This window comes from Sciurus vulgaris, assembly GCF_902686455.1.
Source record: "Sciurus vulgaris genome assembly, chromosome: 1".
In the NCBI taxonomy this organism is placed as follows: Eukaryota; Metazoa; Chordata; class Mammalia; order Rodentia; family Sciuridae; genus Sciurus; species Sciurus vulgaris.
In genome coordinates, this window is record NC_136461.1 from 56481386 (window position 1) to 56507006 (window position 25621).

At 40.4% G+C, this 25621-nt stretch overlaps 1 protein-coding gene across 1 annotated transcript in view; it reads right to left on the reverse strand.

Moving 5' to 3' along the window:
* Positions 1 to 2897: 2897 nt before the first annotated feature.
* The window catches only part of WLS (Wnt ligand secretion mediator), a 111330-nt gene continuing 88606 nt past the window's right edge, over positions 2898 to 25621 (reverse strand). The window contains exon 12 of the mRNA XM_079133549.1: positions 2898 to 3860. Coding sequence (XP_078989675.1) covers positions 3751 to 3860 — 110 coding nt within the window. The 3' untranslated portion in view covers positions 2898 to 3750. The remainder of the gene's footprint in view (positions 3861 to 25621) is intronic.

Consider the following 25621-nt stretch of genomic DNA (forward strand, 5'->3'; position numbering starts at 1 on the left):
CTCCATCTTCTCTTCCACTGTTCATCTGTCATTTCTCCTGTGTCAGGATATAAGTGTCCCTTTATTCCCTCAGAGCTAACTTGTCATCTTGGGTCTGAACCCCAAGTCTCCGACTTCCCTTGTGGCTTGTTACCTTACTGTCTCCTCTCCCATGGTTGGACCTAAGCCCTCTGGTTCACGAACTCAGTCCTGTTTTCTCTCGGACTAAAACCCTAACCCTTGCCTTTACTCTGGTTCCACCTTACTTCCTCCCTTTCCCACTATGACCATGAACTGACTCTGCTCTGCCTCTCCATCTAGTGTCTGCCCTCGTCACTTCAGAAGATCATACACATCCAAACCCACCAATTCCAATAGGTCTAACTCAGTCTGTTGCTCAGGAGCTCTAATGCTGTTCTGTTTTCTTTGCTTTGTTTCTACGAATCTTTCCTTCCATAGCTTCTTGGACAGCCTATTCTTCTGATTAATCTACCTCATTTTCTTTTTCTCCTGTTGAGTGTGGCCATCCCTGGCTTGCTACTCCTCTTGGTGATTTTCTTTGATGCTCTGCTCCAAGTATACTTCTCACTCTCAGATAATGTGGATGGCTTTTAAAACTCAGTTCAGACAAATTCAAGCACCATCTTGCCTGTGGTACTAGATCTTTTCTGGTTGCTTTTCTAACTTAAAATGGATTCTTCATTCATTGGAAACTGACTCCAATTCACAGGGTGAGCCCCTCGCCACCATTTGATCTGATTCCCTCCACAAGCTTAATGGCACAGGGTCATCATTCTCTGTCTAATGGTTTTGAAGTGAGAGACAAAGACCTGAACTAGCTGGAAACTAGTTGGAGTAGTAACTTGAGGCAAGTCCATGAATTCCTGGTGTTGGGGTCCCACAGAGCTGTTCCCATTCCCACTATTTCTCAATAATTCAGCTCTTCCATGTATCCATGATATATTCCAAGAACATTCTAGGTAAGCCCCCCTTTCTACTACGCTTATTAGAGTTGGCTTCCAGTACTTGTGGGCCCACTAGTACTTCTCATGGAGGGATCGCTCATTTGGTCAGAGGCCCTCCCATTCCTCACCCTGTAAGGGCTTGAAATTTGACCCTTGCTTTCTGTGAAATCCACATGTGGACCACTCACACAATGTCTCTTTTTTCTCCAAAATAACCTTCCTCTTCTACTCTTGCCTGGTTCTGGTCTTTGTGATTTTTTTTTTTTTTTTTTTTTTTGGGCTGGGCTTATCTAGCCTGCCCATGCTCCAGTGGTAATCCTGACCATGTCACTTCTCTGCCTAAAATCTGAGGCAGTCTTGTAACTCTTACCATGGCACTAGAACACTGCTTCTTCTGATTCACAGAAGCACAGGGCCCATCTTCTGTTGTTGTACACTTATGTGCCAGTCAGGTTCAATGACCAACATGATGCAAACATTCTCTGTACTTCACTCTTTCTGTGATTTTTGTACTGTGGGTCCCTTTGCCTTTCGACTCTGAGAAAACCTTGCTTCTTCTTTAAGACACTCTCAGGTTCTTGCTCCATTGCAGAGGACAGAGAGACACTTTCTCTATCCTCTGGAAGATATCACTTTAGTGTTTGAAGTCCATCTTCCCGGCTAGACTGGGAGGCAGGGGCTACATGTGATTCCTCACACCATGGTGGATGATCAGTAAGTGGATGCTGAGTGCACTGGATCATGCAATGCACCATCTAATGCTCACCACATTAGGAAAAGGCCCAAAGAGAACAGTCAAGACCAAAGTATTTCCTGCCATCACTGTTTCTCATGGTTTTAGCCAAAATCAGGGGAAAGAAAGGGTAGGGGGAGCTGGTGAGTGGATTAAACTGTGTAACACAGACCTTCAGGCAGCAGTATCTGAGAAATCGCTTTTAGACTCCAGGAAGAACATACTTACGTGGATTTATAGTTGATAAAGTGCTTCTATGTACATGAAATGATTTTATTTTCACTGTGACCCTGTAATGCGGACACGTTTATATGGAGACCCATTTGTAGGTGAAGAAACAGCTAGGTCAGGTGGCTTGGGCCAGGTGACACACCTGGCAAATGACGGACCATCAACAGTTTGTTCTCTCTGCTGTGCCATTTTGCCTCTCCAACAGAAGCATTCAAATGCGATGACACAGGCTTTTGAGGAAGTGGGACTAAGGTGTGTGTGGCATGGGGCAGTGTCTACTTCTGAAGTGCACGACTGTGCCCCACCCTTATTACCAGATCTGTAAGAATCCTTTGCTGGTCTGGGAAGGTGTAATGATTTGGATGTGAGGTGTCCCCTAAAAACTCATGTTGTGACAACGTTAAGAAGGTTTAGCAGAGAAATGACTGGATTATGAGAGCCTTAACCCAATCAGTGAGCTAATCCTCTGGTAGGGATTAACTGAGTGGTGACTGGAGGCAAGTGGGGTGTGGCTGGAGGAGGTGGGCATTGGGGGTATGGCTTTGGGGCATATATTTTGTATCTGGTGAGTGGAGTCTTTCTCTCTGCTTCCTGATCATCATGTGAGTCAATTTCCTCTGCCACACTCTCCGGCCATGATGTTCAGCCTCACCTCAAGCCCTGAGGAATGCAGCCTGCTGTCTATGGACTGAGACCTCTGAAACCTTGAGCCCCTGAATAAACTTTTTCTCTTCTGGTTGATCTGGTCAGGTCTTTTAGTCAGAGCACATAAAAAACTGACTACAAAAGGTGAGCCGCCCAGTGCAGTAAATGTTATCTCATTTCCAGGAGTGGATGCTGTCCCCAAATGCTTTGCTTTGATGGCAATATATTTTAATTTTCTCATAAAGTTATTTCCCTCAACCAATGCCCACTTATAAATTCAATGTGGAATTGAATCTGCATTCATATACATTGGTTTGAGTAGGCAGAGGGTGTGCACATACATGTATGCATATACATACTGGTTTATTTAAATGATTGGATCTACACTTTTGGAGGCTGTTTGAAGCATCTTATCAAAAGAAAACACATTTTAAGCAAGAGGTTAAAAAAGCTTTTCAGACCCAAAGGCCATTTAATACCATAAATCCTACCTGGGTAGTTTAGCAAACATTTTTTTTTTTTTTTTAAACCCACATCCAATGCACTGGTTAGTATTGGATACACAGATTTGGTTTCAAAGCTGAAATGCCTGTGGTGGAATAGACCTTCTCATGAAATTCAATTATTTTATATTAAGCCATAAAAAATAGGGACACATATCTATTGACAACTTAAATATTAACTCCGTGGGCTAGGCTACTTGGTGATATAAATAGGGGAAAAAAAGTGGTCATGGACGAGGAGTGAGACTATGACACCAGCGTACCTTTAACTGCAAAGAATGTTAAATTCTATCCCAGAATCTAAAGCAGGAGAAAAAAAAAAAAGAGTCATATTCCACTTGATATAGACCCCATCCAACCCAAACCATCCCCCAAGGAGTACACCCCCCCCAACACATGAGGTTTACTAACCACCTGCTACAGATGTTACTATGTCACTAATCAACAATGATCACAGAAAATGTGTCATACCAGAGTTTTTGTTATCATACACAATGCATTAGTGGCTGCAAGAATTCTCCTCCAAAAGCTACCGTCAGAAGGCCATCCAATAAACGTCCAAGTCGCTGGTCTAAGAAACTGCAGCCAAAAGACATGAGGCAGCGTTTGTACATTGAGCACTGTCTGGCAGCCTCCCTGCTCCAGTGAGAGGGCCTGGGTGTGGAAAGATGGTCCCAGCCGGGCGCAGCATCCTCTACTCCTGAGCCTCCTTGCGGGTCAGCTTGTAGATCTCGGTGGGCCCATCCACGTGGGTGATGGTGGTGGTGAGCTGGAGTTCTTCCCCACTGTGGACGCCCAGATCACCTGAAACAGGGTTTTTGGCGTTAGACGTGTTCAAGAAGGAAGGGGAAACAAACAATCTGGGAGTCATCTCCTGGAACAACTGCTTTGGGACTGGTCTTCTTTCACCTTCTGAACTCCTCGGCTAACACCCCACCCCTTTCACTTGGAATTTGCAGTATCTTTAATATCGTTTTTGGCTCTCAGAGAAGTCATTAATGATACATGAGTTAGCTCACTGCTGGTATTATTCATAGTAATTATTAACATTTAATGAGAGCTTACTTTGTGCATGACGCTATTCTAAATGCTTTATGTGTGATCTTTTTTTTAAAAAAATGTTTTCATTATTGCACTGTAGTTATTCATAATAGCAGTGGAGTTTGTTTTTACATAATCATAAATGCATGGAATAGAATTTGTTCCATTTCAATCCCCAGTGTTTCCTCTTTCTCTCCCCTCCTCCCTCTACTCTGCTGGTCTTCCTTCTATTTATTTATTGTTTTCTAAAACTGATACTTTATAGATAGAAATAAAGGTGGGATTCATTGTGGTATATTCATAAATGCACTCAGCATAATTTGGTCAATTTCATTCTGCAGTTCCTCCCTTTTCCTGTTTCTCTTCCCTCCCTTCAATCCCCTTCCTCTGCTCTACTGATCTCCCCTCTACTTTGGGAGGATCCACTCCCATCTTTTTCTTTCCCTTATTTTTCTCTAACTTTCACATATGAAAGAGACATTCAACCACTGACTTTCTGAGTCTGGCTTATTTCACTTAGCACGATGTTCTCCAGTTGTATTCCTCTACTGGCAAATGCCATAACTTCATTCTTTTTTTCTTTTTTATGGCTGAGCAATATTCTACTGTGTACATACACATTTTCTTTATTCATTCATCTGTTGCTGGGCACCAGGGATGGTTCCAAAATTTAGCTACTGTGACTTGTGCTGCTATAAATACTGATGTACCTATATCATTAAAGTATGCTGATTTTCAATCTTTTGGATAAATACTGAGGAGTGGGACAGCTGGGTCATATGGTGGTTCCATTCTTAGTCTTTTGTAGAACCTCCATTCTGCTTTCCAAAGTGATTGTACTAATTTACAGTCCCACCAACAATGTATACACTCCCACACATCCTCGCTGGCATTAATTATTATTTGTATTCTTGATGACTGCCATTCTAACTGGAGTGAGATGAAATCTCAAAGCGCTTTTCTGATTGCTAGGGTTGTTGAACATTTTTTTTCATATGTCTGTTGGACACCTGGATTTCTACTTGTGAGAAATGCCTGTTTAGTCTTTTGCTCATTTATTTGTTGGGTTATTTGGGGGGAGATTTGGTGTTAATTTTTTTTAGTTCTTTCTATATTCTGGCTATTAATCCTCTGATGGAGATCTCCTATTCTGTAGACTGTCTCTTCATGCTTTTTTTTTTTTTTTTTTTTTGCGGTGCTGGGGATTGAACCCAGGGCCTTGTGCTCATGAGGCAAGCACTCTACCAACTGAGCTATATCCCCAGGCCCCTCTTCATGCTTTTAATCATTTACTTTACTGTGCTGAAGCTTTTTAATTTGATGCTGTCCTACTTATTGATTAATGGTTTTACTTCCTGAGCTTTAGGGGTTCTGCTAAGGAAGTTGGTGCCTATGCCAATGTGTTGGGAGTATTGACCCTATGTTTTCTTCTAGTAAGTGCAAAAGTTCCTGGTCCAATTCTGAGGTCTTTGATACACTTTAATTTGACTTTTGGGCAGGGTGAGAGAGGGATATAGTTTCATTCTTATACATATAGACATCCAGTTTTCCCAGAACCATTTGTTGAAAAAGGCTATCTTTTCTCCAACATATTTTTGGCACCTTTGTTGTGTATCAGATGACTGTTAACTGTGTGGGTTTGTCACCATGTCTTCTATTCTATTCCACTGGTCTCCAAATGTGTTTCAATGCCAATTTCATGCTATTTTTTGCTACTATATTTCTGTAATTTAATTTGAGATCCAGTATTGTGATGCCTCCTGCATCACTTTCTTGCTCAGTATTGTTTTGGCTATTCTGGATCTTTCATTCTTCCAAATAGATTTTAGGATTGTTTGGGGTTTTTTCCTAATTTTGTGAAGAATGTCATTGAGATTTTGATGAGGAGTGCACTGAGTCTGCATAACATTTTTGGTAATATGGTCATTTTGACAATATTAATTCAGCCAATCTAAGAATGTGGGAAGCTTTTCCATCTTCTAAGGTCTTCTTTGATTCCTTTCTTCAGTACGCTATAGAGGTATTTCACCTCTTTGATTAGACTTATCCCCAAGTATTGTATTTTATTTCCATTACTGGAGTGTAGGAAAGTTCTTGGTTTATAATGCTGATCTTGTATTCTATATATGTGATCTTTTTAATCCTCAAAGATGCTCTCAAGGATGTGGGCACCATGATTCTGCTGTTGCCAGAGGAGACACCTGCAGAACCTGAGCCAGGCACTAGGGAGATCCTGCCTAATTCTTGTGTCCTTGCTTGAGAGGATTTCACACTAATGAAGTTATTAGAGTAGTAGTAAGAGGGGGAAAGGGGAACATGCTTGAGGTAGCAAGTGAGTGGTCTCAGAGAGGAAAGGGATGGTGTACCCATCTTGTCCTCCAGTTTAACTGGGAATTCCAAAGTTTCCCAGAGAGTCCTACCCAGGTCCACCTCTTGACTTTTAACTAACATCAGGACTGTATTGACTTCTAAGTCCCCACTGTAGATGGTAAAGGTCCAAGGCAACTCTGGTCACTTTGGCCCATGTTGAACAGTTCTAACTGGAACCTGTTCTTACAGATTTCTATGACTAGGGAGAATTATCATTATCTCCCTGAGGTCTGGAATTTGGTCTGTGTGAGGGTCACAGAAGTCCCCTTCTTCAGGGTCATGTCACAGGCTGGAGCCTTTTGGGTCTGCATTTCTTCCACAGATAACAGGTTGTTTGCTGAGAAGTGTAAAATATCCTATTGAGTAAAGCCTGGCAACTTTACAGATAAATTACTTTTTAAAAGAAAGCATGTGGGAGCCAAAATAGTGAGCCCATTTTATAGAATTATTCCTTTAACCTCTTTTTTTCCCCATGTGTGTCTGTTGCCTATCATTCCCCTGCAAGCACTTTGGAATTCTAAATTCTTTTAGGGTATTTAGGTATCAATTCAGTTTAGCTGAGAGAGAATGAACTTGTGGGGAGTGACCCAAAGTCCCTGTTTTATTTGGTGGGGCAAGAACAGTGAAGGGTATTTAGCATCAGGGCAATCCAGAGATCCTTGGTGGCAGTGGTAAGTGACTGGATGAGGCATACATAGAGCAGGGACCATGCCAAGGCAACATTAGACCAGACAGCGAGGCATTATTTTTGCACGCAATTAGCATAAAAGCAATTAGTATTATTAGCCAGGAAGACAGTAATGAAATATATATGGATCATGTAGTTTTGTAGTGGTGCCCCTGACCACCCCTCCTTCACAATTGGCCCTCGGCCCTCTGGTTAGCAGACTCAGTCCAGTTTTCTCTTCTCCCTTACATGGGTCCTGTCATTCCCTGGAGCCTGGCTGACCTTAGATGGCAAGGGCCAAAATATTAGTTACTTTTGTCTTAGTCCTTTTACCTCCTTGTTGTTGGTCTCTAAGTTTTGGCTTCAAATATTTAGAAGGTCAGTTTCACCAGCCTGGAAGTGGGAGTAATGGGTTTGAATTTTTAATGTCTACAATTTTACAATTACTTCTATTTATTGGGGGTCAGTATTAGTATAGGGAGTTAGTATTATATATCCACTGTCCTGTAATCGTGATGGCTTATTATCTCAAATTATCTCAGATTGTTAGAATTAGTATTTCTGCAAAACACTAACATGCAAAATTATAAAGGTTTACAAGGAAAATAAAAATGAAAATGAAATTAACAAGAGCAAAAAACATGTTCATTTGCATAATAGCTTTGAACCAAGAAACATAATTTTTATAGGAACACTAATATATCTTTCTAGCTTCTGCAAAACCTAGAAATTTATCAATCACATATGAAAATCTTTGTTTTACTTTCTCTTAAAACTCTTTTATAGGGGTTTCAAGATGGCGGCCTAGAGGGTGGCTGCATTTCATGTTGCTCCAGGACTCAGGATTCAAAAGAGGAGATATTGAGACACTTGGGACCAACTCAAAGCAGCCGGGTGACTCTCACCCGTTGGGAAGGCGTCCCGGATGGGACGGTGGTCCCGGAACGCAGGAAACTTTGTGAAGTAGAGCTGCCGGCGAGACACCCCTCCCCCAGCTGGAGCAGTGAACTCGGACAACTGGGAGCGCCGTAAGGGAGGCCGCTCGGCACAGCGCTGGGACTCGGAGCAACCACTGGGGCTCGGGCGACTGCCCAGGGGAGGAGTGGCAAGGAGAGCTGTGTGGACTCAGAACACCGGGGCCTGCCCTGAGGAGGAGGAGGAGGAACGTGGCCACTTGGATTTGGAGTGACTGCACCGGAGCTACAGGCGGTTGCCAGAGGAGAAGCTGCGCAGCGAGCTGTTTGGACTCAGAACGACTGCTTCTGAACACCGGGGCCTGCCCTGAGGACGAGGAGGAGGAAGAGGAGCGCGGCCGCTTGGATTCGGGGTGACTACACCAGAGCTACAGGCGGTTGCCAGAGAAGGGGCTGCGTGGTGAGCTGTTTGGACTCAGACTTCTGAAACCCGGGGCCTGCCCGGAGGAGTAGGAGGAGGAGGAGGAGGAGCGCGGCGGGTCGTGTGGACTCACAGTGACTGCATTAGCGCTCCAGGCGGCTGCTTAGAGGAGAAGGCGACTGGTGAGTTGTTTGGACTTAAAGTGACAGCACCTGAACACAGGGGGGCTGCCTGGAGGAGAAGCGGTGGGTCACTTGGTCTTGAGTGGCCGCACCAGAGCTCCGGGTGGTTGCCCAGAGGACCCGTGCAGCGGGTCACGTGGATTCAGAACCACTCAGAGCGACCGCTCCTGAACACCGGTGGGGGGGTTATCTGGAGAGGGAGGAGGAACGGGGAGGGTCACTTCGACTCGGAGTGATTGATTGCCCAGGGCTACGGTGGTTGGTGGGAGGTGGAGGCACGCAGTGAGTTTTTTGGACTCCTAGTGACCGCACTGGAATACTGGGCGGCTGTCTGGAGGAAGAGGCGTGTGGCGGGTCTCTGGGACTCAGAGCGATTGTACGGGGCCCCAGGTGGCTGCTCAGAGGAGGGGCCGCATAGCCAGGCGATTAGGTGCAGAGCAGGGTCCCAGGATCTAGGAGGCTTCTTGGTGGAAGAGCCGCACAGAGACAGGCTTAGGGTGGAGCGAAGGTTCCAGGCCTGCGGGCAGATTCTCTTATGAGGGGCAGCCTAAGGAGATTCATCTGTGAAGGGTGAGGCTCCCAGGCCCAGGAGGTAGGGCCGGGCCCCTGAGAACTTTGCAGAGGAAGGCAGCCCAGCCCAGGCGGTAGCTGTAAATTGAGGGGAACCTCTAGGAGGGAACTGACCAGCGAGACCTCCCCACCGGGTGAGTCGTCCCTGCTGGGTGAGGTTTCCCCACAAGGACGGTGAAACCAGAGACTCAGGCCCAAACAGGCCTTGCCTCAGCCCACAGCCTAGGTCCCCTTTGGATGACCATTGGTCAACAAGTGGAGGCACCTCTGCCCACTAGCAGGGATTATACCCCACCTGAAGGCCACCACTCCTAGAGAGGCAGCTTCCTTGTGGAGCACCGCATTATCAACTTCCTCCAAGACTTCAGCCTACTGAAGGCTAAGGGGGTATATATATAGAAATCTTCAGGGACATTGTAAGTCAATAGAAAAAATCTGCAATATCTCAGCGGTCCACTGATACCTGAACAATATGAGAAAACAAGGAAAGAAAATGCTGCAAACAAATCTAGATGTTACATCAATAAAACCCAATGACAGCATGGCAGAAGAAATGACAGAAAAGGAGTTCAGAATGTACATAATTAAAATGATCAGGGAAGCAAACGATGAGATGAAAGAGCAAATGCAAGCATTGAATGATTGCACCAATCGACAGTTAAAAGAGCAAATACAGGAAGCAAAAGATCATTTCAATAAAGAGTTAGACATATTGGAAAAAAACCAAACAGAAATCCTTGACATGAAGGAAACAATAAACCAAATTAAGAACTCCATAGAAAGCATATCCAATAGGATAGAACACCTGGAAGACAGAACCTCAGACATTGAAGACAAAATATTTAACCTTGAAAACAAAGTTGAACAAACAGAGAAGATGGTAAGAAATCATGAACAGAATCTACAAGAACTATGGGATATCATGAAAAGGCCAAATTTAAGAATTATTGGGATTGAGGAAGGCCTAGAGAAACAAGCCAAAGGAATGAACAATTTATTCAATGAAATAATATCAGAAAATTTCCCAAATCTGAAGAATGAAATGGAAAATCAAGTTCAAGAGGCTTATAGGACTCCAAATACACAAAATTACAACAGACCCACACCAAGACACACTATAATGAAAATACCTAACATACAAAATAAAGACAGAATTTTAAAGGCTGTGAGAGAAAAGAACCAAATTACATTCAGGGGGAAACCAATACGGATATCAGCAGATCTTTCAATCCAGACCCTAAAAGCTAGAAGGGCCTGGAACAACATTTTTCAAGCCCTGAAAGAAAATGGATGCCAACCAAGAATCTTATACCCAGCAAAACTTATCTTCAAATTTGACGATGAAATAAAATCCTTCCATGATAAACAAAAGCTAAAAGAATTTACAAAAAGAAAGCCAGCATTACAGAACATTCTCAGCAAAATATTCCATGAGGAAGAGATGAAAAACAAAGAAGCAAATCAGCAAAGGGAGGAATTATCCTAAAGGAATTGTCAAATAAAGGAGGAAACAAGTTGTGTCAAACAAATAAATAAATAAAATTTAAAAAATGAACCAAATGACCGGGAAACCAAATCATTTCTCTATAATAACCCTGAATGTTAATGGCCTGAATTCATCAATCAAAAGACATAGACTGGCAGACTGGATTAAAAAGAAAGATCCAACAATATGTTGCCTGCAAGAGACTCACCTCATAGAAAAAGATACCCATAGACTAAAGGTGAAAGGATGGGGAAAAACATACCATGCACATGGACTCAGCAAAAAAGCTGGAGTATCCACCCTCATTTCCGATAATGTGGACTTCAAGCCAAAGTTAGTCAGAAGGGATAAAGAAGGTCATTTCATACTGCGTAAGGGAAGCATAAATCAGCAAGATATAACAATCATAAACATCTATGCCCCAAACAGTGGCTCATCCATGTATGTCAAACAAATCCTTCTCAATTTCAGAAACCAAATAGACCATAACACAACAATACTAGGTGATTTTAACACGCCTCTCTCACCACTGGACAGATCTTCCAGACAAAAATTGAACAAAGAAACCATAGATCTCAATAACACAATCAATAATTTAGACTTAACGGACATTAATAGAATATACCATCCAACCAAGAGCGAATACACTTTCTTCTCAGCAGCACATGGATCCTTCTCTAAAATAGACCATATATTATGCCACAAAGCTAATGTTAACAAATACAAGAAGATAGAGACACTAGCATGTATTCTATCAGATCATAATGGATTGAAGTTAGAAATAAATGAAAGAGTAAAACACAGAAACTATTCCAACATCTGGAGATTAAACAATATGCTATTATATGATGAATGGATAACAGAAGATATTAGGAAGGAAATTAAAAAATTCTTAGAGGTAAATGAGAACAAAGAAACATCATATCAAAATCTCTGGGACACTATGAAAGCAGTACTTAGAGGGAAATTTATTTCATGGAGCGCATTTAATAAAAGAAGTAAAACTCAACAAATAAACGACCTAACACTACAGCTCAAAGCCCTAGAAAAAGAAGAACAGAACAGCACCAAAAGTAGTAGAAGACAGGAAATAGTTAAACTCAGAGCTGAAATCAATGAAATTGAAACAAAAGAAACAATACAAAAAATTGACAAAATAAATAGTTGGTTCTTCGAAAAAATAAACAAAATTGATAAACCTTTAGCCACACTAACAAAGAGAAGACGAGAGAAAACCCAAATCACTAAAATTCAGAATGAACAAGGAAATATCACAACAGACAGGATTGAAATACAAAACATAATTAGAAGCTATTTTGAAAATCTATACTCCAACAAAATAGAAAATTTTGAAGGCATCAACAGGTTTCTAGAGACATATGAATTGCCTAAACTGAACGAGGAGGACATAAACAATTTAAATAGACCAATTTCAAGTACTGAAATAGAAGAAGTCATCAAAAGCCTACCAACAAAGAAAAGTCCGGGACCAGATGGGTTCTCAGCCGAGTTCTACAAAACCTTTAAAGAAGAGCTCATTCCAATACTTCTCAAAGTATTCCATAAAATAGAAGAGGAGGGAACCCTCCCAAACTCATTCTATGAAGCCAATATCACCCTGATACCTAAACCAGACAGAGACTCATCAAGGATAGAAAATTTCAGACCAATATCCTTAATGAACATCGATGCAAAAATTCTCAACAAAATTTTAGCAAATCGCATACAAAAACATATTAAAAAGATAGTGCACCATGATCAAGTTGGTTTCATCCCAGGGATGCAAGGTTGGTTCAACATCAGGAAATCAATACACGTAATTCACCATATCAATAGATTTAGAGTCAAGAATCACATGATTATTTCAATAGATGCAGAAAAAGCATTTGATAAAATACAGCACCCCTTCATGCTCAAAACACTAGAAAAAATAGGGATAGTGGGAACATTCCTTAACATTGTAAAGGCCATTTATGCTAAGCCCATGGCTAATATCATTCTAAATGGTGAAAAACTGACAGCATTCCCCCTAAAAACTGGAACAAGGCAGGGATGCCCTCTTTAACCACTTCTATTCAACATCGTTCTTGAGACTCTGGCCAGAGCAATTAGACAAACCAAAGAAATTAAAGGGATACGAATTGGAAAAGAAGAACTCAAACTATCCCTGTTCGCTGATGACATGATTATATATTTAGAGGAACCTGGAAATTCCACCAGAAAACTCTTAGAACTCATAAGTGAATTCAGTAAAGTAGCAGGTTACAAGATCAATGCCCATAAATCCAACGCATTTTTATACATAAGTGATGAATCTTCAGAAAGAGAAATTAGGAAAACTACCCCATTCACAATAGCCTTGAAAAGAATAAAATACTTGGGAATCAATCTCACAAAAGAGGTGAAAGACCTCTACAATGAGAACTACAGAACACTAAAGAAAGAAATTAAAGAAAACCTTAGAAGATGGAAAGATCTTCCATGTTCTTGGATAGGAAGAATTAATATTGTCAAAATGTCCATACTACCTAAAGTGCTATACAAATTCAATGCAATTCCAATTAAAATCCCAATGACGTACCTTACAGAAATAGAGCAAGCAATTATGAAATTCATCTGGAAGAATAAGAAACCCAGAATAGCTAAAGCAATCCTTAGCAGGAAGAGTAAAACAGGGGGTATTGCAATACTAGATCTTCAACTCTACTACAAAGCAATAGTAACAAAAACGGCATGGTATTGGTACCAAAATAGAAAGGTAGATCAATGGTACAGAATAGAGGACACGGACACAAACCCAAATAAATACAATTTTCTCATACTGGACAAAGGTGCCAAAAATATGCAATGGAGAAAAGATAGCCTCTTCAACAAATGGAGCTGGGAGAATTGGAAATCCATATGCAACAGAATGAAACTAAACCCATATCTCTCACCATGCACGAAACTAAACTGAAAATGGATTAAGGACCTCAGAATCAGACCAGAGACCCTGCAGATTATAGAAGAAAAAGTAGGTCCTAATCTTCACCTTGTTGGTCTAGGATCAGACTTCCTTAACAGGACTCCCATAGCACAAGAAATAAAAGCTAGAATCAACCACTGGGATAGATTCAAACTAAAAAGCTTTCTCTCAGCAAAGGAAACTATCAGCAATGCGAAGAGAGAGCCTACAGAGTGGGAGAATATCTTTGCAAATCATACTTCAGATAGAGCACTAATCTCCAGAATCTATAAAGAACTCAAAAAACTCTACTCCAAGAATTCAAATAATCCAGTGGACAAATGGGCTAAGGAAATGAATAGACACTTCACAGAAGAAGATCTACAAGCAATCAACAAACATATGGAAAAATGTTCCAACATCTCTAGTAATAAGAGAAATGCAAATCAAAACCACCCTAAGATTCCATCTCACCCCAATTAGAATGGCGATTATCAAGAATACGAGCAACAACAGGTGTTGGCGAGGATGTGGGGAGAAAGGTACACTCATACATTGCTGGTGGGGCTGCAAATTAGTGCAGCCACTCTGGAAAGCAGTGTGGAGATTCCTTAGAAAACTTGGAATGGACCCTCCATTTGACCCAGCTATCCCACTCCTTGGCCTATACCCAAAGGACTTAAAATCAGCATACTACAGAGATACAGCCACATCAATGTTCATAGCTGCTCAATTCACAATAGCCAGACTGTGGAACCAACCTAGATGCCCTTCAATTGATGAGTGGATAAAGAAACTGTGGTATATATATATACAATGGAATATTACTCAACCATAAAGAATGATAAAATTATGGCATTTGCAGGCAAATGGATGAAATTGGAGAATATCATGCTAAGTGAGATAAGCCAATCTCAAAAAGTCAAAGGACGAATGATATCGCTAATAAGTGGAGGATGACACATAATGGGGGGGAGGGAAGGGTTAGTGTTAGGGTTAGAGTTAGGGTTAGGGAGGGGGGCAAGTATGGAGGAAGGAAGTACTGTATAGAGGGTAAAGAGGGGTGGGAGGTGTGGGGGGAAAAAATAACAGAATGAATCAAACAACATTACTCTATATAAATTTATGATTACACAAATGGTATGCCTTTACGCCATGTACAAACAGAGAAACAACATGTATCCCATTTGTTTACAATAAAAAAAAAACAAAACCTAAAAAAAACTATTAGTTAGTTTCGTATTATATCCCTTTTTATTTTTGGATCACAGGAATCTTTCTAAGGATCTCTTTTGAATATAACAACTAGTGAGCTTAATTCTAGCTTACTGTGGGGCCATCCTAATATGGAGTAGGATGGATGGCAGGGCCTTGTCTCAGGTGAGGCTGGCCTTTTGACAGATCTTAGTTAAAGTGCTTTATTTTTGAAGTTGACCTTTACCCCTTTTAAGATATTCTATTTACGAGTATAAGAAAACAAGGTTTTCATATATTGCTTCCTGAGTCTATCTGAATATCAGTTAACATAATAAAAATTACATCTGAAATGTGAATCAATCAGAAAGGCTAAAAGAGCTCTTAAACTTCCTTTTTGTGGAAAAAGTGGCAGAATGTTTCCACATTCCACATGTTTAACCCTTAAACAAATCAGGTTCTCCTTAATAACTTCCAAAAATACATTTAAAATTCCCATCCCAGCATAAAGAGCAACATACAAATTTTATATGTAACTTATTGACAACTGATTACCTTTATTAGTTATAAAACATTAAATGTCATAAACAGATCACCAACCAAAATTATTATTTTTATATAAGTCTGAAAGAGGCTATCACTACAAACAGCTTTAGTTTGGAGAATACCAGCTTGGTAAAGTACTCTCCTAAGTGTTACATTTAAAAGAACTTATATACTTGGAGAAAATAAATACACCCAATATACAAAAAAGCCAGAAATAATTAGCATCACAATTACACAGATGTCTATGTATTAACTTATTTTTAGCTTTTAAAGTAAAATTTAGAATCTCTTATAAGTTTAGGAAACAGTGTTAATAATTAGAAATAGACATTATCTGATGTATAAGTGCATCTCATTTATATAACAATAAAAATGTATGTACTTAAACAGTTGTAAGTCAGGTTTTTAAATGGCAGAGTGGACATATTATATATTTAAAGTTTAGTATAAGTTTAAGTATAAAGGAGAACACATATTATTTACCTTGCGTATATTAAGCCTACATAGTTTTCATTCTATAAACTTTAAAAACCATTTGGACAAAGCTCAGACAAACATATTTAGTCCTCAGATATATATTCATATATATTAAGGGCCTCAAATATACTATAATAGCATAAAATAACTTGTTTATTTAACCTCACTTAAAAAGTAATCATTTAAAAGACTTTAAAACAGATAGGTATAAAAGAATAATTACCTAACTCTTTTAAAACTTAGTTTCCCTAAGTAACAAAATCTAATAGAAACATGAAATTTTCTTGATAAATAGGAGCAGATCAATGTTTTAAGTAAAACCTCGTTTTGGGAGAGAATTAGACTTCTATATCACTACATTGAATTTTGACCTTAGAAAACTCTTAAATACATTTAATTATGTTAATTAAAGCCAACATAATCACCTATTCATATTTCTTAAGATGTATATTCACAAACTTTCTGCAACTTACTTAGACGTTCTACAACTTGTTTACATCCTTAGGTTTGTCCTCTCTCTTTTATCTTCAACTTTAGGACAACAATCTTATTTTAATACTTTTTCATCCAAAACATTCCTTTTTTATTTTAACCTTTTTTACCAAAATATATCCTCATATCTATAATTTTTTTTATATCACCTTTTCTTCAATTGCTGACTCTTAAGTTTACAATTGGAAACAATCCTTAAAATTTTTTTGAATTTAGGCAAATTTCTCCTTTTTAATGAAATGAAATACTTTATTTTTAGACTTTTCCCAATCCAAACACAGATTAAATCATTTTTTTAAAATAAAGTTACATCTGTTAATTAGAGGTTTAACTCTTAGTAATTTTGCTTTTAGTTTAGGCCTGGAAGCAAGGCAGTCTTTAACTCTTTTTCCATTTACCATCAATTTATAAAAATGCATTTCCTAAGAGACCATAATATAAATTTATTTTCTTATAAAGCTGAGTACTTGAATTTCTATCTAGCAGTAAATGTGTTTGTATTTTAACTTGCAGATTAATCAGATGTCTCCTCTAACAAACACACTAATAAATGTTTATTCAACTTATATTAAACCAAATTTACCCATGAAAACCATGGTTATCACACAAGCCTAGTTACCAATTTTCCTGTCAAAAGAAAAGTCCTAAAAACAATGGACATTATACTCCAGACATTTTATAGAAACCAATACTCTTGATTGCCAGTCACCTAGAAAAATGTGGGTTAATAATTTTAAAGACATCTTTACTTTTATCTCCCTACTTAAGACCAAAGGAGAAGATTTCTATTAAAGCAACAATTCAAGATGGGAATTACTTACTTTCCCAAGTATTGAATATAGAGAATGTGAAAATAAGCACATGAATCAGCATGATTTTGGTAAAAATCAGAGGTTCCAGAATGCTTTCTAGCCTTTCTAGTTGACAGCATATCACAATACAGACTCCACATCACATTCCAGGTTTAGCTGGAGAAATGAGAGGCTGCAGAGACAGGTTAGAGAAGGGGGTGAGGGAAGACAGGAAAGGGGTTGTCCTCAGGATTTAGATTCATAGCAGAAGTTTAAAGATTAACAAAGTCAGCCACTACAGTGTCCAACTGTATATGGTGATTAATGGTGTAGCTTCCTTGACTATCACACCAGGTCAGGTCCCTCCGACAAGCTATCTCAGGTCAACCCTGTGTTTGAGGGGATGCTCAAGACATGGGAGACCAACCTCTCAGGTATCTTCTGGATGAGTCACTTAAGCTCTTTCAGACCCAGGAATGGGGTATATTGCTCTAAGGGAGTCTCTCATCTTCTAAGGGAGAAAAGGGCCTTTGACCAGGGAAAGGAGGGGAAGAAGGAGAGAGAGGAGGGGAGAGGGAGGGAGGGAGGGAGGGAGGGGAGTGAGGACACACATGAAACAGGGAGAAAAAAAATAGAAATATCATTCATTTAAGTCCTGGTGTGTCTTTAGTTTAGAAAAGTAACACTTTCCCCTCACCTCTCTGGTCTCAAAGAGTCTGAGAGTTAATCATTTCAGCAGCCAAGCCCTAGTTGAGATAAGCAACCCTGATAAGAAATCATCTTGATATCTGTAGCAGGAGAGAGAAGCAACAAGTATTTAGCTTGGTATGTGAGTAGCTTACAGCACTACCTTAAGAGAAAGCTCTCAAGAAAAAAGAAAGCCAATCCATATCTGGGATCTCCATTTTCCTTCCCTGTGTAATTGTTTCTCATCTGGACAGAAGAGAAAAATGTGTGGGAAGTAGGGTGTCCCCTGGAGTTTCCAAGCCTATCATATCACCTTCCTTTCTTATGAAGTTGAGTCGCTGCATAGCAGGACATAAGATCTCCTGAGTGTCCTCAGAAAGATCTGGGACGTAATGCATCCAGGCCATATGGATCCCCTCTCCCTCTGTCTCTCCTCCCTCCTCTGGAGCATAGTCCCTAGTACAGTTTAGGTATCATGGAAGGAATGTATACAGGAGAGCAGGAACCCATCTGTGTAAAGTCAGGAAGTGGCAAAGAAGTACAGAAAGCTGCTATTTGAGACTGAGTGGCAAAGTTTAAATGGGGGATTCATACAAAAAGGGATAGGGAGTGCCCCTTTATCTCAGATGTGATTTAGAGTTCCCACTGATTGAGGCCTGAGGTCCCATGACATTCTGCTGGTAAGGAGATAAAGATGAAAGGGTAAGAATAAAAGAAAATAGGTATTTTTACCCTCAACAAAAGACCAAAAATAGTGTAGAGTAAAAGTTCAGAAAAAGGTTGAATTGGGAAGGTAACCAGGAAAAAGCAAACAAACAAACAAACAAACAAAAAAACCGAGTTCCCTAGCCAATGAACTAAGATTTTGCAGAACGATTCATCCAGGGAACCCAAGAGAGCAGTAAGGAAGGTCCTCACCTAATTCTTTTGTTATCTCTTGAAAGGATTTCAGGGAAATGAGTATCAAAACATGCTCCAAATTTTCTTCTCCCCTAGGGACGCCACAGCACCAGGGTCTTGAACTTATCCTCAGTGGATAGAGGGGCAGTAATGTGGCGGTTCCTCGGTTAGCAAGAAAAAGTTTCTGCAAGTTAAGCCCTTAATAGTCTGCTATTTGCTATTAGAATGTAAACTAGTGAAAGGAAAATGGCAAACAAACAGAATCAATAACACCCAGTTCATTTGTGTGTTAGGGTGCACATATACATGAATACTTGTAGATAGGCTTGCTAGGGAATAAAAAGTAAAACTTGTGTCAGTGCTGTGCACATATGGTATTTTTGGAGACTGAAATTTTTGTTTCTAGCATTAAAAAAAAAAAAAAAAAAAAAAAAAAAAAAACAAGCTGGGTTTCTGTATCATAATTTGGAAGAAACCCTGACCCTATACTTAGGACTAATATCCTGGGTATCAGTGGATCCTAAGGTTTTAGATCTTAGGGGTTATCCACATGCCCTTCAGAGAAGCCACATGGTATTAGTTTTCCATTGTAGACCTATTTCTCAGTGTTGCACAGCAAAATCTGTCCTATTATTAAACAGCAGCCTATAGCTGTTAGGACTTGGTCAGAGAAGATACTAAAGAGATAGTAACCCGGCTTCCTGCACATCCAATACATCTGCCCTTGAGCTGGAGTTAGGTGCAAAGTAAAGCTGGTCAAAGACTTGACCATGACTGCCTACGGTCAAGCTGAACCTTTCCTTGTACAATGGGCAGATTTTCTCAGGTTGCTAACTTGTATTCTTGCCAGTGCAACTTGTAGTTCACGCCTCCATCAAGCAGGTGAAGTATAAGCTTCCCACTTGTAGATCAAAGAAAGTCAGGTCTAGATTTGCATACCTGGGCAAGCCATCAAAACTTCAGAGCCAGTCTCATGATCTGCATGTCTGTGTGAGTCATCAGAGTTTCAGACAGTCCTGACCCCCCCAAGTAGCAGTGTTTACCTAAGGAAACCCTTTACCTGTGACTTCCTAGAAAGAGACACTGAAATGGAATTCTGCTCAGCTTTTGAAGGAAAGATTTGATTCTTTAAACCCAAAATGTGCTTCTAATCAGCAGATCCCAGGAAAAGTGTATGATTCTGCAGATCACTTGAAGAAACAGTGAAAATAGCTGTGATTTTTTTGGATAACTATATAATAGTGCGAATCACATGGCTGACACAGATTTAAACAGTGCACAAATATTAGTGCATTAATCCTCATGCAATCCTCAGACAGAGACACTACTATCATCATTCTTGTTCTGTTGTGGAGAAATTGAGGCACAGAGAGGTTAAGTAACTTGCTCAAGGTCCCAGCTAATCAACAATGATGTGAGATTCAAACCAGAGCAATGCAGCTCCAGGATCCACACTCTCAGTCTTTAGGTTCTGCCATCTCTTCCTCAATATTCAAGTTTCTGACAGCCAAGGAGTCTGCCAGTAAAGTATGAAGTCCGCATGCAATGTGTTACAGTTAGAAATATACAATAATTTGGACCAATGTTCAGTATATTAATTCTGTTTTTATATCTGATAAATTTTTAGTGCACAAATCAGTGCACTGACAGGAGAGCTGTTATTTATGAGTATTTGCCATATGCACTGTTGGGGGCTTAGCATGCCCTGGATTTCCTTGTAAGATGGGAAGCCACTGAGGTGTAAGTAATTTCTCTAATGTGCTGGATGAGGACCCAGATCAATGGGATTCTGTGTAGCAAAATCTATGATTCTCCTGTGTGTTTATTGTACCTTGAAGGGCAATGTCTCCTCTCAGGGAATGGATGTGGGAATATGGCAGTAACTTAGAGGAGTGGGGATCCCTCCATTTGTCTCCAAATCCCATCAACTCCTATTTCTGCCAAGGTCTTGCTCCATCTGTTAGTCTCCCTCTCTCTTGGCTTCTAGTGCTCAGTGCACAAACATGCTCAAAGTCTCTTCCCAACTAAGACAAAAAGAAACCCTTTTAAAAATGTGATATGCTTCCTATTGGAGAGAAAGAGAAAAAAAAAAAAAAGGAAAAAAAAAAAAAAAAGCAAAGCAAAAGAGAAAAATAAAAGTATTCTTCCATCTGCAGTAACCTTCTCTCTGGTTACAATATCAGCTCATCTCAGTTTTTGAATTACAATGAAGGCTACTTTTTGATAACCTTTGGGTAGTGACCCAACCTCTGGCTCCCATTTCATCTCAAAAGACTACAGTACTGGATGCACATCTGTAGTGTCACATGCACAGATGTGTAGTGTTGCTTGGTTCTAATTGCCTGGAAGGCCTGATGAGGACCAAGAAAGCCACACACATTGGGTACAGCTTAAAACAGGCAGCATTTTATGACAATCATTTGTGTACCTATGGCCACTTCAATAAAAAGAAGGAATAATGCTATGCCCACTCTGAGGTTTATTAACAGATACTGAGAGAGAATAAAGGTCTATTATTAGCAGTTCCTAATTGTATCCTCACAACCATGGAGGCAAACTAAGAATCCCATTACTCAAGAGTGGAAGCCAGAGTGTTCCCACACCATGAGTTCAACTCTTTCTCAAGGTCATGTACAGGCTTTGCCGGAGCCAGGATTCCTAGCCATCTGTGTCTATCTCCAGAGCATATGTTCTTTCCTTAACTGTATTCTTTTTGGTGGAATTTTCCCTAGGCCCACAACAACTTCTCTTTCATTCACCTCCAAAGCTAAGCTTGAATGATGGCTTTTTATAATGATGTCCCTAGTTTACAGTAAAATGAGAAAAACAAGAATGGTGTGGTCTTTGTAAAGCTTAATTATCTCTATGCAAAAGACTGCTATTTCATGTTATATTTCCCTACAGTTTGGGTATTAACAGAATTAACATATTAAAAAAATAAAATGCTGAGCAGTATTATTTTTTATTTTATTTTTTCTTTTTTAAAGAAAATAAATACCCAGCACAGCATCTAGTGTGTAGAAAATGTTCATTAAAACACCCATCAGTATTTATCTGTTGCAGGAAGCCCTGCTCCTCCCTGCTCTGCCTGGCTGGGTCTAGCCTAGCATATCAGCACTGGTATTCCCCACCAGGATTTAGGGACAAACTCTCATGCGGAGAGCACATGTGCCTTGGGGTTGCTCAGCTTTGAGGATCCTTCCTGGGACAAGTGGTTTTGGTGAGACAAGGTTTAGAGACCCTGGGTCCAATCATCTCTCAATCCCTTTTAAACACAGAGTTATACCAGGCAACAGGGAGCCATTTCCTATCTACCTTCATAGCACCTCCAGACACTCAAGACGAAGAACTGACTCCAAGGAGAGGGACAAGATAAAACTTAGAAGTTTGGAGTGAAATCCTAGTATCATTGACTGAATTGTACCCCCGATGCAAAGTCATATGTTGAAGTTCTAACCCCCAATACCTCAGAATGGTGCTGTATTTGCAGACAGGGTCTTTAAAGAGGTAATTGAGTAAAAAATGAAATAATTGATGTGAGCCCTAACCCAAAATGATTGGTGTCCTTTGAAAGGAAGGGGACTAGAAGATAGATACACACAGAGGGAAGACCATGTGAGGATTCAGGGAGAAGGTGGCCATCTCCAAGCCAGCTGTCAGAAGAAATCGATTTTGTTGACTTTTTAATCTCTTTCTTTCAGCCTCCAGAATTATCAGAAGATAAATTTCTGTTGTTTAGGTCACTAAGTTTGTAGTATTTGTTATAGCAGCCCTATAAAACTAGTGCATTTAAGGAAGTGAAAAGTTCTCCTCAAGAAGGCAACTGAAGTTCCCCCAACAGGTTGGGGTGGCAGTAATTCTAAGACACAGAGAAGGTGATTTTAAGTGACAGGGGTATGAAAGTTCAGGTCACTGATAGGACAATAGCCCTGGAAGAGGCAAGAAGAAGAAAGTACTTGACCTCAAAAAGCAGAGCAGGTGGTACAGGCTGGCAAAGGACTATTGTGTTGTTCCCACCTTTACCAGGAAATGGGAGAAGGCTGTTGAGAGCCACTTTAGAGTCAGGGTCCAGCCTGGTGATAAGAACAATTCCATCACCACTCACAGACATCAAGGGAAAGCGAGGCTGGCCTAGGGTGGATCATCCAATATAACACCAGGGGGTGACAGCAGGGGTGTCAAGCACTGTCAGGATCCATGACTCAATCCAAGCATTTATGGAGACAACAAAAGCTAAAGCCACCATTCCTGTGAAACAAGCAGCAGCTTCCCAAAGTAATGCTAGCAGCCCACAGTAGTTGCCTACCAAGACACAGGACCTGGGAATACTGCTGTTGCCTCCAGGAGATTGAGTGCATCAGACATTAGATATTTAGTGTGAACAGAAACAGGAAGGACAGAGTGGCAATCAGGGCATCTCTTGTTCCCTTCCCTGTAGTCATTCACTCAGGAATACTGTTTCTCATAATTCTTCCAAAACATTCTGTCAAGAATTGTGCAGGCAAAAGAACACAAAAATAAAAGCTCCAATCAAGAAATTTCTAACTTCATGACTTTCTCTAACTTTATTTTTCTCACATGGATTGGTGACCTACTGAGTTGGACAGTTTTTCATGAGTACAGGGCATTGCTGTTGTACCCCTGGGGGACAGTGCTTTTGCTCCAAGAAAAGGGTTAAGATCAGCTCACTCCAGTTCATTTCTGCCTGGGAAGCCATCCAGAATGATTCGCAAATTGGTTATGGCAACAGGTGAAAAGAACAGCTTTAATGAAAAGTCAGCAGCAGGAAAAAAAGAATGTAAATGCTCCTTGAAGGAAAGAGAACATCTTTGTTAAATTTTTAAAAATGGTCTTTGGTTTTTGGGATTGGTTTATTTCACTTAGCATGACATCCTCCAATTCCATCCATTTATCTGCAAGTGCCATAAAATTATATATATATGTGTGTGTGTGTGTGTGTGTGTGTGTGTGTGTGTGTGTGTTTCACACAAGATGCACATATAGATGTACACACATGTACACACAAGATGATTACACATATACAGGTGTCTCTTGGTATCCATGGAAGGTTGGTTCCAAGACCTCCTAAGGTTACCAAAATCTGTAGATACTGAAGTTCCTCATATAAAATGCCATAGTATTTGCATAGAACTAAGTAATTCTCCTGAATACTTTATATCAGCTCTAGATTACTTATACTACCTAATACATTGTAAATGTCATGCCCACAGTTGCTATACTGTATTGTATAAAAACAGATGACAAGAAAAAGAAGTCTGTACATGTTTAGTACAGATGCTTTATTTTGTTTTTTAGGATATATCTAATCTGTGGTTGGCTGAGTCTGAAAATGTGGGACCCAAGAACACAGAGGGCCGACCCTAAATGTTCAACAATTCATGTGAATGTGTTGCACTACCACTGTAGCTCTGGGAAATCAAGCAACAGGAGGAGCCCCCAATGTCTGCCGTGCCCATCAGCAGTGAGCACACTGGCTTGGAGATGTCCTGCCAGGTCCTGTATTTCAGGACACAGTTGAGGATACCTACTCCCCCAGACCAGGCTAATGTCTCCTTGAGAGCAAGGGCCATCTTTGTCCCTCCATCTTATCCAATGCAGCACAGTGCTAAGTACTGTGGTTCTCAGTAGTTCATTTGTCAAGGGTCACTCTCTGATCCACTCAGTGAAACAGAAACAGAAACTCATGAGGGGAAATGCTGTCTGGAAAGTGACCCTCAATTGAACCTGCTGCCCATTTTGTTCTTCTCTGTGCATTCCATGACCAAAGGGAGAAGCAAACATCTATTTCTTTCCGATCCATCTCCTTCTCTTGTTTCTTGGCATCTCTCCACCCTTAAACAAAAGAACACTCCTCTATAGTTCTTTCCCTTTTATGTCCCCTTTGGCATCAGAAACTGTTTGTCAAGTTCCTGGAAATGGTTTCTTTCCCCCAGCAATTCACCAGGATCTATCTCACGAAGAAAAGAAGCACTACACACCTGGGATTCACTCTCCATAGCAAGAGATCTGAATTCTTGGCTCTAGGCCCTAGAAGTAAGCGGGAAGGTGTGTGTGTGGGGGTAACCCAAGCTAATTAAAAGGGAACATGGGAAGACTGAGGGAGAGGGGAAATGCCATTCAGACACCCAGGAAACTTTAAAATGCAGCATATCCTCCTGAGGGTTCATGTTTAGGTTTCCATGGAATATTCTGAAATCTTTCCAAGGAGTCTTGGCTAATGCTCCATAATTCCTAGGATACATTGTGCATCCTGGTGACAGATGAAGAGGTACAAAGGGAAAGTGTTCAGAGAACCCATTATGAACTGCATAAGGTCATGGTACCATACCAGAAAGCACAGGGCACCAGCTGCCAGGGTTCAAGCCATGAAGTCACAGTGAATCATGCCACCACTGGAAAACTACTAAAGCACAAGGCTTTCGTGTTTATTATCAGCATAGAGTCCCAAAGCAGTATGACCACCAAAATGCTGGAAGAACATCTTTTACCAGGGCTTTGCTGACATTAGAGGTAGGAAAATTATTTATTGCAAAAGCCTATTTTTCTCATTGCAAGACATTTAGCATCTCTAGAATGTGGACACTAAGTGCCAGTGGCACATTCCAATGACAGTGTTAATCTAAAGCAACCACAAATGCTTCCAAAAACCTATCAGGTCATCCAGGGATAAGGCCTCCTGTTGAGAACTAGTTTTTGGGCTTTCTTGGAAAATAACTCAAACTGTCTTCAACAAAAAACTGATTGAGTTCTGATTCTCAATTGTAAGATTTCAAGTCTAGGTGAGCTGTTGTGTTTAGGTTTCCATGGAATTTACCTAAAATATGGCTCTGCAGGGCCATTGGCCTAACTGAGCTGGAACTAG